The 13894-nt window shown below is 43.4% G+C and overlaps 1 protein-coding gene across 1 annotated transcript in view; it reads left to right on the top strand.

Moving 5' to 3' along the window:
- Cfap61 (cilia and flagella associated protein 61) overlaps positions 1-13894 on the top strand; it is a 252439-nt gene that overhangs the window by 160 nt on the left and 238385 nt on the right. The window contains exons 2-3 of the mRNA XM_060383256.1: positions 1409-1562; positions 11398-11548. Of these exons, the coding sequence (XP_060239239.1) occupies positions 1420-1562; positions 11398-11548 (294 nt within the window). The 5' untranslated portion in view covers positions 1409-1419. The remainder of the gene's footprint in view (positions 1-1408; positions 1563-11397; positions 11549-13894) is intronic.

Below are 13894 nucleotides of genomic sequence, written 5' to 3'. Positions count from 1 at the left end.
GGGTGCAGCTGTGGGCAGCGGCACCTGCGTGGAGCATTGGAGTCCATCTCGGATGTGGAAACTCGGGGAGGAGGCAAGAGCGGCGGGAAACCACAGTCTTGCAAGCAGATGCCGGAGCAGCGGTGCATGCTGGGATTTGTAGTCTGAGTCCACGCCCCCTTGTCTTGGGCCTCCCCACGATTGGGCCAAGAAAATTATCTTGAAACGTAGGTTTTTAAATAAAAAGAGGTGTTTTTGATACAAGATATAGAGAAAGATGGAACTAAGTCAGTAACAAAGCACATACTAATGAGTAAATTTTAATCTGTGAATTTATTTTCATTATTTCAATTTTGTTATCCTTAGTGTCCTTGGCTGATATGATGATAGAAATAACTATTTTCTTAAGATTAAAGAGAAAAGTCTATGTAAAGTGCTCATTAGATGTTAGTCTGTATAATATCTAATTATACATTGAACGTACATTGAAGTACAGAGTGATGGCGCATATAGTTAAGAGAAATATTTAAATTAATTTCAGAGAAGTTTGGGATTGACAGCAAACTTCAGGGGAAGGTGGGGTTTTCCTACTCCCTCCTTCCCCACCCTCAAGGGCCACTCCATCCCCCGCCAGGGTGGTTCATTGTCAGCATGGCTAAATTTACATTGACATATTGTCAGTTAAAGGTGACTGCTATGTTACCAACCGCTCTTGCACAGTCTGTGGTTTAGGACAAAGGCAAGACAGTCTGTAGTTGCTGTTCAAAATCCTCTGGGTACCGTTCTTTCCTCTCTCCCTCAAGCCTCTGTCAATACTCATCTTTTTGTTGTTGTTTTAGTTTTTTTTTTATTACTTCTCTGAGAGTTTTTAAGAATTGTTGTTGTTTTAAGATTTATCTTAAAAGTTAGTGTCACTACTAGTGAACCCTTACTAATGTGCTTTAGTTGAGATATTTCCAAAGCATTATAACAGGCCTGGTGACCCCCTGGGAGATCATTTAAAGAATCATATGCTTTCTTGTTTAACTACAAACATTAGTCTTCTGTCTCATAGAACCTCTCAAGACTGCTATAATTCAGGGTTCCAGCTTCAATAAAGGCAAACTCTAATTTGGAATGTGGGCACATCTGTCAGTATTTTCCTTATCCTTAAGTCAGTCAATGATCCCTTTCAATATCTTAAGCACTTTTACAGTAGCTATAGAAGGTTCAGGACAGGCTTGTTCTCAGTCCATTTTCTAGGAGAGCAGCATTTTACAAGGTTTGCAGTGACAGGTGTTGTGGCCTGAGAAAATGCACCCTGTGAGTACTCCTACATGTGTTTACTCTGACCACATGAAATTTACTGTCCAGTGTTTTGTGTGTGCTGTAACCGAACTAGCTTGTCATCTCACATTAATAATGGATACCCCCTCTCTCTCTGGAACAGGAGAAAAAAAAATGTCCGTCCTCTCTTCTCCAAGAGGGAAGGTAGAAGTGGTCCATTGCCGAAGAACAGAATCACAGGATATCTTTTGTATCAAAAACCTCATTAGAAAATTTACTCAGAGGCTGTTTGGGAGGCTCAACATCATCTATCTTCTGTGAGTACATAGATAAGGAAGTTCAAGAACGTTTTTTAGTTTCACTGCATGGCTGGGGAATGTAGCATAGAGGCAGAGCCTTTTGCCCTGCATGCATAAGACCTTCTGCTCAATTCCCAGCAAGAAAACAGCCAGCACTACCATGTAAAACCTTTCTCACACACCGAAAAGGTATCCCACTGTCTTGATCTCATGGCACTCTGAGCTGGTAGTTCACCACACAGTGATAAACGCCTAGCAAGAAAGCTAGTGGACAACCAACCTCTGTGTCCTCTAACACTGTACAAATTGAAGACTTTTCATGGGCTTTAGAGTCATGAAAGTTGAATTGAAATCTTGACTGCTCCACTCGCTAGTACAATCAATTGGGGTACATTTATTAACATGACCAGGTTTTGAGAACTTACCACACATCAGGCTCTGTGTCTACCAGGATTATGTTATTGAGTTACTCCAACCTTCCTCTGGGGTGCCTGCTATTGCTTGCATTTTATGGATGATAATGTGAGGCCGGCTGAAGGTCAGGCTTACATAAGTGGCCAAGGCCAGGTTTGCTCTTAACCACCGTTAAGATGTTCTTCTAAACTTGAAACTGTGAACAAATGTTTTTCTTCAAAGATCTTGTTCTGCCTGTTTTATATGTGTGTGTGTGTGTATACATATATATATGTGTGTGTGTGTCATTTATATCTATATATTCTAGATATTTATCTCCTAACCTTCTGAGGGCACAGTAATAAAATCTTTCGATCAGGTCCTTATTTTTCTTGAAACTGTTTCGCAGCCTATCACTCTATATTTCACTAGGCTGTGCCTTGCCTCTGTGGTGTACATCTTGATGTTAACGCCCTTGTGCTGGTGCTTTTCATGTGGAGTCAAGGATGGTTCTGTGGGATCCATAGAGAGCAGCAGAAGTGATACTTTGTGATTTCTAAGTCACTCAGAATCTTGTGACATCTCCTGAGTCTCTGGTAAATCTCCCTCTGAGAACTGAGCTGCCATGCTGATGGACGTTTTCATCCCATAGCTACAGGCGAATGTTCTTGGCAGCCTCACCTCAGCCCATAGTCACCATCTACTGCCAACCATGTGCATGTCAGTCATTTCAGTCATTCAGTCTTCAGTTTCCAGGCACAGCCACACCTGACCCTGAGCACAAAACTGAGACCAGTTCCTGTGAGTTAACTCACAGAATCACAGACCAGTCATGAGTCCTTACCTTTGGTTTTTTGAAGCGGTTTGTTACACGTACAGAAGCTAAGTGTTTTTGTTTGAAATATATGCAGTTGATTCATTTGGTTAAGATCATAATGGAAAAATAGGTGCGGAAATTGTAATGTATGATGTGTAGAGGAGAAAATGGGATAGAATTTAATTTAAACACCAGGTCTAAAGGGGGGAAGCGTGTTAGTTACTTTTCTTCTCTCTCTCTGTATATACATATATATCAAGTAGAAGTGACATAAGCGAAGAGAGGCTTATCTGGGCTCACAGTTCGAGAGGGGACACATGCCCATCACGGCGGGGGCGCTTGCACGATGGCTCATTCACATTTCAGCAGGTCAGGGAGCAGGCGGCCCAGGCCAGAAACAAAGGCAGGTAGGGCCTCCAAGCCCACCCCCGGCATCCCACTTCTGCTAGTGAAGCTAGATGTGTCAAAGATTCCACAGTCTCGCAGAACAGTACTATGAGCAGAGAGTGACTGTCTAAAACAAGAGCCTCGGGAGACCTTGTTCATTCAGACCACAGTGACAGGAAAAGATATAAAATGGAGGATGTACTAAAGTCATGTAAGATGAGAGAAAAATCTTACCCATGTCAATACTCAGACATAAATGTATGTGGACAGAACTCTTTAGTTCAAAGATTAAGATGGTCGTGTTAACAAAAAAAAAAAAAAAAAAAAAAAAAAAAAAAAAAAAAAAAAAAAACAAAGCAAAAATATGAAAGCATATAAAGATTTAAAATGAAATTACTGGGGAAATGAGATTAGCCACCCAAAATCTCTTCCAAAAACATAGGAATGCTATATTAATAGTAAACAATATTCTACCACTGGGCCAACATACTTCAAAGCCAAAAACATCGCTACAAATAAAAGCTACTGCACAATTACAGAGTATTTCCTTCTTTATGACGCTATGGCGGCTTTAAACTTATACGCTTCTAGTGGAGTTTTTTTGGTCTGAAGTTTTCTCTTTTGAGACATCATCTCCCTAGGTAGTCCCTGGCTGGCATGAAAGTCACTAGGTAGACCAGGCTGGCCTGGAACTCACAGCTATCGACCTGCCCTTTTCTCCTGACTGCTGTGATCTAAGGTGTGCACCACCATGCCTGGTGTGTACCACGTGCTTTTAATAAATTTTCTATGGCAACAATCACTAGAACCAGGAGAAATCTAATTATTCTGCTGCAGAATCCCTGTGAAGACACTACCCAGAGAGGCCCTATCACAGGGGAGAAGGGAGGTGGACGAAGGAGAAAATTAAGGAGCTAGCCTATGGCACGCTAGTCCTCAGGTCCCAGCAGACCTCAGTGCAGATGAGGGCTAGACAGATGGTCCAGCAGTAACGAGCACTTGAGACACAGGCAGGAGGATGGGTGTTTGGATCTCAGCACCCAGAGCCTGGACATGGTCTCATGCCTGCCTGGAACCCAGCACTGAGGAGATCCGAGACAAGGATCATTGGGTCTGCTGTGCTCCAGCCTTATCTAGGGGTCCCTCAAAGGAGCCAGGTGAGAGTGTTAGGGGACACTGAATGCCATCTGGTTTCTGCATGTGCACAGGCATTCTGTACCTGCACACACATGATCCACCACACATACAAATACACCATAGTATGCCATCATCAAGGTAAATTGACGCTGGAAATCAAGGTTAGTTTACCGTTATGCATTAATCAGGGCTGGTGAGATGACTCACTGAGCAAAGGGCTTGTCACACGAGTTCACATTTCCAGTCCTCAGGTCAAAAGCTGCATGTGGAGGGAGGTTCACGCCTGTAATGCTGGTACTGGGATTCACCTGCCCCTGCCTCCAAGTGCTGGGATTAAAGGCACATGCCACCACCACCACCTGGCTTTTTCTTTCTTTTTCTTTTTCTTTTTTTTTTCGGCCAGCCCTGGTCTACAGAGTAAGTTCCAGGACAACCAAGACTACACAGAGAAACCCTGCCTTGAAAAACCAATACCTCCCCACCCCTGCCAACTACCTCAAAACAAAATAAAAAACAAAAACTGGTGCTGGGGAAGAGACAGGAGAAGCCCTGGAGCTTGCAAAGATAGCAAGCTTCGGGTTCAGTGAGAGACCATAACTCAGAAAGATGGAACACAACTGAGGAAGACATCCGCCTCTGGAACGTGCAGACAGACAGACAGACAGACAGACAGACAGACAGACACACACACACACACACACACACAGAGCTATTAATTTGCTACATTGACATCAGATTAAAGGAAGAGTATAAGTGATCTCAGTAACCCAAAAACACTTGATAAAATTTAATGTAACTCAATATAAGAGAACTCCCTTAACATGCTGAGGTTATAAAACCATTTCATGCCATAACATGAAATGGTTACAAGAGTCCCTTTACTCTAACACGGTGAAGTTACCTGTCACCACAACTTCTATTTGACATTGAGCTGGCTGTCTTAACTATTGCAGTCAGAAATAAAGTATGCGTTGTGTGATGGTGCATACCTGTAAGCCCAGAACTTGGGAGACTTAGGTGGGAGAATTGTGAGTTCAAGGCCAGCCTGGGCTACATAGGAAGACTCTTTCTCAAAACAGCAAAAACTAAAGTAAAATAAAATAGTACATGTTGATGGTTGAAAACAAAATATGTTACTTACTGGCAAATTACTTATTTTTCATTTTGTTTCAATGTTTATTCTTTGACAGTTTTGTAAATGTATATAATATGTGTTGGTCAAGTCTACCCAACTCCCTCTTCCCTAGAACATCCCTTCCCACCTCGTGCCCCGCACCCTCTCCATTTCTAACCCACTGAGTGTAATAGTCCCTGCCTGCTGGAATGTTGACTCCTTGTTCTCTCCACCTTGTATAGTTAATCAGAACTGCAGTGAGTTCATGAGTATATGCGCTTGTCCTGTCCAGAACACAGTATTTCAGAGATCCTCTTCTCATTCTCCTTACATTAAAAAATACTTTCTTTTCTATGTATGTGGATTTTGCCTGGAACTGAGATCACAGATGGTTGTGAGCTGCCATGTGGGTGACAGGAATTGAACTTGGGTTCTCTGTAAGAGCAGTGAGTGGTCTTAACTGCTGAGCCATCTTTCTAGCCCTTGATTTTTTTTTTAACTCCCTCTTCCATGATGTTCCTGGAGCCTGGGGTGATTTGTTCATTATGTAGAGAATCAGAAGGAACATGTAAAAGTGATCATTAGACATCAATGTTTAAAGTGGCCAGCTGCCAAGTCACTATATTGAAGCAAACTGCATTTTCATAAACAAAACTAGCCGTGGATAGTTGGGAAATGTTAGGCACTTACACTTAGGCCACAGAATCTAAAGTACCTACTCTAAACCAGACACAGTTATGCCAGTGCTCATAGTCAATTTCTGAACAATATTAAGGAAAAAATACATAAATCAAGAAGCCTACTATCTTTTAGATGTGAAGATTTAAAATCATAAATGGGCAAAGCCAACCATCTCCACAATTTCCCCCAGGATTGCTTATTGAACTTGATAACACAAATTTAAATTCATGTGCAAAGGAAGAGAGCCAGACAAATCAGGAAGAAGAAAAACACGATTCCTGGGTAGAACTCTTGGATTAGATAGGGATAGCCAAGATATTCACAGACCCTGATTGGCCAATTTGAACCATCTAAAGAGACCCATGTTGTGGGTGTGGTGGCTCAGACCTTTAATTCCAGCACTTGTAAGGCAGAGACAGGAGGATATCTGTAAGTTCAAGGTCAGCCTGGTCTACAGAGAGAGTTACAAGTTCTCAGTGAGGGGTTGGAGGGGACCCATGTGTGTGTGAAAGCTTGATGAAGACAAAGCTGGAAAGGGCTTCAGAGAAAGGCTGTACTGTTTCAAAAGTGGTCCTGTGGCCACGTTTTAAAACCAGCACAGATAAGACGATAGATGTGCATAGCAACTTCCCCTCTTATAAAATCTCATACTAATTTTGGATGAGTTTGTGGCCCAGGGTGGTTAGTATCTAACACTGCTGACAGGCCTCCAACCGAGTTCATTTATCTGTCTTCCCAGCAGATACGGCTCCTTGGGTCACCAGCAGATACTCTAGACTTAGTGTAGCCTTTGCCTGCCTTCATTTTCCTTCCACCTCAGTCAGTCCGACAACTCCAGCTCCCAGCAGAATCTAGGTCCGTCCTCACTCAACCTCACTTCCTACAACTGCAGAGTCGCTCCTTCTGGCTGGAGCAGGTTTTACAGAGGACACAGCTGCCTCTTCCTTGGGCCCCAAGGGCGGCTGGTATTCAGACCAGGACTGCAGAGGGTGTGTGTCTTAAAAATGAGGCCCACCTTTATTTCTATTTCTTCTTCCTCAAAAGCTTCCACAAACCTATTTTCTCAAATCTTGTACTAATTAAGTCACGCATTAATTGCCCAAAGGCTCGACATTCAGCAGTCAGTCAGTCCTGATGGCAAGCTGAGTCTTAGAGCAGTTTTGAAGGTAATTTTTTACGTCTTCAGTTGGTAGAGAGGAAAGTACAGCTATGACATGTGAAACAGGTGTAGTGAGAATGTAATTCTCTGCATCAGGCAAGGCGGTGCAATGCCCATGATCTCAGCACTTGGGAGAGTATTGTGGAATTCAGGGCCACAACAACACTTGTGTTAAAATGTGATCCTTATAACGGTTGGGGCCAGTTTTGGAAGCCAGCATGCTTTCAGCAGGAAAGGTACATTCACATTTTCATTTCCTGCATTCTCAAGAATATCTGCTCCCAAATCTACCCCTCTTTCGTTTTGCAGGCTAATTTCAGGCTGACTCAAGGCTAAATGACTGATTCTTTTTTGAGACATTTCTAAAAACAGTAATCTCTTTTCTCATCTTTTTTTCCTCATTCACAGAGATGGAGAAATGAGTAAAATTGATCTCCCTTAAAAATTTTGAGGTGTGGGGGGTTGGAGAGATGGCTCAGCAGTTAAGAGTACTGGCTCTTCCAGAGGACCCGGGTTAATTCCCAGCACCCTCATGGCAGCTCACAACTGTGTGTAACTCAAGTTCCAGGGGATCCAACTCGCTGACGTAGACATTCATGTAGGCCAAACAGCAAATGTACATAAAAATAAATAAATAAATAAATATTAAAAACTGGTCGGGATGAAAACAAGCAGACTAAGGCAGGGACTGCAGCTCCCGTGTTGAGAGCAGACATCACACAGTGGCCAGGGTGGACAGAGCCTTGCCCTGCCCTCCCACCTGTGATGAATTCAAGGGAACACTGAGGTCTCTCGCTCACTTACTTAAACAAAGCAGAAAGGATGCTACCTCACCAAGATTCCCACTAAGTGCTCTTGAAATGAGTCTCGCCTGCCTTTGGAAAGTTTAAGCCAGTGGAACAAATGAGACATTTGTTACTCCAAAGAAAGGAGTCTGGTTTCCATTGCTGGGCAGTATCTTTGAGCTTTAATGAAGTTTTTGTGAGGTACACACACACACAGTATATTCATGTGTCGCGCATATACACAAACTTGCTCCTTACATGTATCTAAGGTTCCTATTGCTTGAATTTGGATTATTATAAAGAACAGCTAAAAAATCCATCTTTTAAAAGCAGGCCCTTTCTTTCTGCCATTTTCCTCCCCACCCCACTCTCATCCCAGAATGGTTTTTATCTGCCCTCTTCACACCCTCCCCCTTTGATCCCAGAATGGTTTTTATCTGCCCCTCCAAGGGCACAATGACTAAGGGGCAATAACAAATGAAAATTATGTCCACAAAAGAATAATGCTACAGAAGTCGCTTTTTATTATGGCAGCTATTTAGAAATTACAGTGCATTTTCCCCCATTGAAACAAAGTTGTTCCTGGCTGGCTTCCCAGGCCAACCCACAAAAGCTTATTTAATCCATAATGTCTGTGCAGTATGGTACCGTGTTAATTGTGCTATAGAGCCCAACCACCACCCTGAGGTTCCCATGGATAAATGCGTTTCAAGTTAAAATTGAGATTCCAGGAACACATTGTCCCTTGCTTCCCAGGGGTGACGGCAGCTTCCTGTCCTCAGTTCTTGCCCACCTCTTCCTTCCCAGCACTACTGTGATCATCATATCTGATATTCGTGCAGCGTCTGGTGTGATGTGTTTTCTCATACAAACTAGAGAAATGGTTCTCAGCCTAGGGCCAGAGAGTCCTGAGAGAGAGAGACAAAGTCTTTGTTGAGTTGAGAAGTTCTGGGCCTGCATTTCTTGTCAGTGGATCCCCTGTGTGGATACTATATTCTAGAAATCTACAGGACCTGTCTTTCATTAGACTTGGCCTATGTAGGGCTTTTGGACCACGTTTGTCCTTTCTCCATGGCTGAGAAGGAAGATCTGTGTTACTGTTTTTATTTTCCCAAGATTGGGGGTGGGGTGGGGTAGAAGATGTGGGTACTGGGATTGACATCCTAATTACAGTGTTTCCTAAAGATGTCCATAAACATAATGGATTCCAGAGAGATTTTTGCCTCATACACATATATGCAGTTTTAGTTTTAAATGTGTTGTCCTTGTTTTTATAGTTATTTCTTATTGATAGGAGAAGAGACTCCTTTCACATGATATAAATTTCCTCCTAAAATATTCTTATCAAAGCCTAATGTGAATTGATAAAGAGAAAATTATAAAGCTAATGTATAGGATGTATGTGTGTGTGTAAAAGAATGCTGTTTGATGAATTGTTTCAAATGATTTGAGATCAAAAGGAAAAACCAGAGCTACATACAGTATGGAATCCCACTTAAATTTATTTTTCTTTTCTTTTTTTTAAATTTATTTATGTGTGTGAGTGTTTTTCCTGCATGTATGTATGTGCACCTTGGATATCAGAAAGTGGCATTGATGGATGGTTGTAAACCACCTTGTGGGCTGAAAATGGATCGTGGGTCCTCTGAAAAAGCAGCAAGTGCCCTTAACTGCTGAACCATCTCTCCAGCCCCTGCATTTACATTTTAAAAACATACAAAGTACGTATTCTAATGTACAACTACCCTCAACAAAGAGAAATTTGAGCCAGGTGCCCTGAGGCAAGAGGGTGGTGAGTTTGGGGTCAACCTGGGCTAAATTATGAGAACTTACTTCTGACAAAGGCAGTCAAGGTAGGGGAAGGAGACTGTTGACAGTCATCAGTCATCTGTGGGATATAGTAACTCCTGACACATGATTCTGAAGAATTATTTAATTTCATTCAGCTAAGCAAGTGAAAATTGCTTTTCAATGAATACCAAATGCTCTTCCTGTGACAAGCTGTATACTGACTCTGAGTCATAACTTTTGCCTTCTTGCTGTGCCACAAGACTGGCAGGTAGGCAGAATAGTTGAAGTAGTCCCCTGGGACAGCCAACCACTGTAGGAGCTAGAAGGCTGCTACTTCTCATACTGTGACTAATTAAAGTGCCAGGAAACCTTAGCCGCCACAAGACCCTTCTGTGTCTCTATCTCTGCAACTGTAACAGGCGATGCTGCCCATGATGGCTGGTCTTGGTTGTCAAGTGGACACACCTGGGAAGAAGGACCCTCAGCTGAGGAACAGCCGCCATCACCTTGGCCTGAGGATGTGACTATGGGTATTCTATTGATTTCTAACTGATAGAGGCCAGCACACCACACTAAGTGGTGCCATGCACAGAGGGGACCTGGGCTGAGAAATGTAGCTTGGGGCTGGAGAGATCATCCATTGCTCAAGAGCGCTTGTTCTTCCAGTGGACCCAGTTCAGTTCCCAGCCATCTCCAGCATATCCAACACTTCTGGGTTCCACATGAGCACACATGTTAAGAAATAATAATAATAAAATAAATCTTAAAAGGAAGGTAGCTGAGGGGCTAGAGATATAACTTGATGATAGAGTACTTGCCTGGCACTGGTGAAACTTTGGGTTCAAAGTTCGATCCCTAGACAGAGAAAGCAGGGGAGGGGGACAGCAGAAGGAGAGAAGAGGGTACACCCCCAAGCATAGGTGAGTGCTGCACATGAGCCTGGGAGCATGCTAGTAAGCACCATTTCTCTGTGGTTCCTACCCTGGCTTCCCACAGAGATAGTCTGTGACCTAGAAGTCACAAACAAACAAACCCTTCTCTCCCCCAGGTGCTTCTGGTCCTGGGGTTTAGCAAGCAATAGAAAGCAAACTGGTGACCACAGATGCTCAGACTTTCTGTGAACTCATTCTTGGGAACCTGGGATGAGGGTTTAGAACATCTGTGTAAGAATGCAGCTTTGCCACCATGAGCAGGAGACCAGCCCATTTCAGTTTGCCCAGTGCTTTGCTGGCTTTCAGCATGAAGTCTTCTGTCTGGAGTATTACCTCAGTCTCAATCGAAGGACAGGTGGCCACTGCAGCTGAGTGAGTGCATGTCAGCACAGTGGTCTTGCTACCTTGGAGTCGGTGGAGAAAAAGAAGGGTCGTCTGCCTAGTGTGTGAAGGCAGGAAGGTTTCACAGCACTTCTGGTGAAACGTAATTTTAAATAACAGCTTGATTGATGGCTTCATATGCCCTGAAGAAGCACGCTCAGACTTTTAGCTGCGCCATTCTCACCACTTCAGGTGTAATCAGCAGCAGGTCCGAAGCTCCGGTAGCCCGAGGGAGATTAGCCTCTCTTCATGTGTGCCTCTTCACTGTCTTCACAGAGAGAAGGCAAACCTCGCTGTTACCCTCTGCAATGACAAGGAGGAGATCATGGCCAGCGCCATCTTCGTGGACTATCCCAACTGGAATGTTGCCAAGCAGGAGGACTGGCTGTCCGTGTTCCGGGAACTTGACAGCGAGATCCCATGCACAGTAAGAAAGCACATTCCTACTGTGGAAGGGAGCCCCTGCTTTCACACCAGTGTCATTTTAGTTTCTGGGGAGAGAAATCCCATACTCATGCAGAAAGCATCCTAACAGTTAAAAACAAAGCGATAGGATGCTGGAGCCCAGGAGGCCAGAGCATATAGGATGGGAATATGTTGGCCCCATCAGCCATCTGCCCCCAAGACTCACCGCATGCTCTTAAATTAACAAGACCTGAAAGCAAGGAATTCATGTGTCAGGATCCCACTGATGTCTGTGTGTCCTGGTGTGAGGTTTGTAGTTTACTAGGAAGGACTCTTGTCACCTAGGCAGTTGCCCTAGAAATGACAACAGAGCTTCAGACTTAGTCATATTCTATGACATTTAAGATGCCCTGGTAGAGTATGGCACCTTTGATTTCAGGAAGCCATTATGGATTTTGAAGTTAGCTAGTCTAAACGGGGATGTGCTGTAAATATAAAATATAAACTAGAATTAAAGTACTTAGTACAAAAAATGAAGTATGTCATTAGTGATTTTTTTATATTAAAAATCCAAGTATGGGGCTAGAGAGATGGCTCAGAGGTTAAGAGCACTGGCTGTCCTCCCAGAAGTCCTGAGTTCAATCCCAGCAACCACATGGTGGCTCCCAACCATCTATAATGGAATCTCATGCAGGCAGAACTCTGTATGCATAATAAATAAATCTTTTTAAAAAATCCAGGTATGGTGCCCCATTCCTGTAATCACAATAATTGAAAGGCTGAAGCAGTAGGATTGCTGAGTTCAAGTTAATGTTTTATAGTGAGTAAATGGCCAGCCATATTTCTGTCACAAGACATTGTCTCAAAGTAAATTCATAATCACAGTAATTTTCATATTATGTGTTAATCATATAATGAACATATTAGGTTAAGAAAATGTTTAAAGTCAACACGCTTACTCATCCTTATCTTGTATGTGTATGTGTGCTTATGACTACGATGTGTCTGTGTAGGCACATTACACGTGTGAATGTGGGTGCATACATGCTGTGGCATGTCTGGAGGTCAGGCCAACCTCGGGTGTCAGTCCTTGCCTCCCCCTTATTTGCGCTGGGCTCTCAGTTTGTTGTTTCTCTGCTGCACATGCCGAGCCAGCTGGCTTCAAGGTCTCAGGAATTTGCCTTTCTCCTCCTCCCACATTCCTGTAGGAATGCCACAAGTCTAGGCAGGCTGGACTTGCATGTCTGGCTTTTCTAGAGGGTTTGGGTGATTTGAACTAAGATCTTGAACAGCAGGCACTTTTATGTACTGAGCAATCTCCCCAGCCCCAACTCTATTCTTTTTCAATGTACTTGCCAGAAAACGAGGAATTACGTTTGGGGTTGCATTTGTAAGTAACATTATGTTTTGCTGAGCAGCACTGATTGTGCCTTAATTCATCCTCAGTGTATTTTCTATCCCGTTAACATTTGCAACCGAAGTAATGGTTTTTGTCCTAAAGATGTTTAGAGCGTAATTCTAAATTTTCTGGATAAGTCAAGCCAGGAGTAAGCCATGTGCTGCAAGACCAGCCCCGTTCACTGCAGAGCAGATGCTGAGAAAGGTTGTGGGATTAAAGCACTAGTGCACAGAAAGTGCTCAGAGCCCTATTGTCTGTTGTTATCTGGACGTTGGAGTGTGTACTTTTGGGGAATTTTCAAGGCCACAGGTCACACTCAATTCTTCTCTTGCCAGTTTTTGCTGAGTGCCTCCAGTCACACTCTGTCGCCCAGAAGTGGAGCCAGCACAGGGCTGTGTAGCTGTTAACCCCAGGCTACCCAGAAAACTACAGTCAGTGCTCTTCACCTTCAGGGTCCACAGCCATGGATCCATCTGACAAGGAAAAGTGTTTTTAAAAATTGTACGTGTACTGAACACATGGAGAGCTTTTCCTTGCTATTCCGAACCACATGGTAGAACACCCCCTGAAGTCACACTTGAACGCTGTTAAACACAATAAGTAACGCACATTAGAGACATATGCCAGCTGCACACAGACACGACACCATATGATACTGGGGCCGAGTTAAGCATGCATTGATCTTGGTATCTATAGAGGTCCTGGAACCAGCATCCAAAACTGATCCGGAGGAAGGAGCAGCTTTGCTAAGAAATGGAGAAGCACAGGGTTCCCACTTTCCCGATAGAAATGCAAGACCTTCCCTCATCGGTCAGCTACATGTGTGTTATTTCTAGAATGCCCATGAGCACAGGGACCAAGAGATGGCAGTAAGGGAGTACTGCTACTGTTTAGGTCAGTTAATCCACAAAACTTAGAGGATGAAGCTCTTTTAAAACTTGGCTGCTGAAAGCCTTGTGCGAGTCTTGT

Source organism: Meriones unguiculatus, chromosome 4 (assembly GCF_030254825.1).
Source record: "Meriones unguiculatus strain TT.TT164.6M chromosome 4, Bangor_MerUng_6.1, whole genome shotgun sequence".
NCBI classification, from domain to species: Eukaryota; Metazoa; Chordata; class Mammalia; order Rodentia; family Muridae; genus Meriones; species Meriones unguiculatus.
The sequence above is the reverse complement of the archived record's forward strand: the minus strand, read 5'-3'. Positions and strand labels throughout refer to the sequence as shown.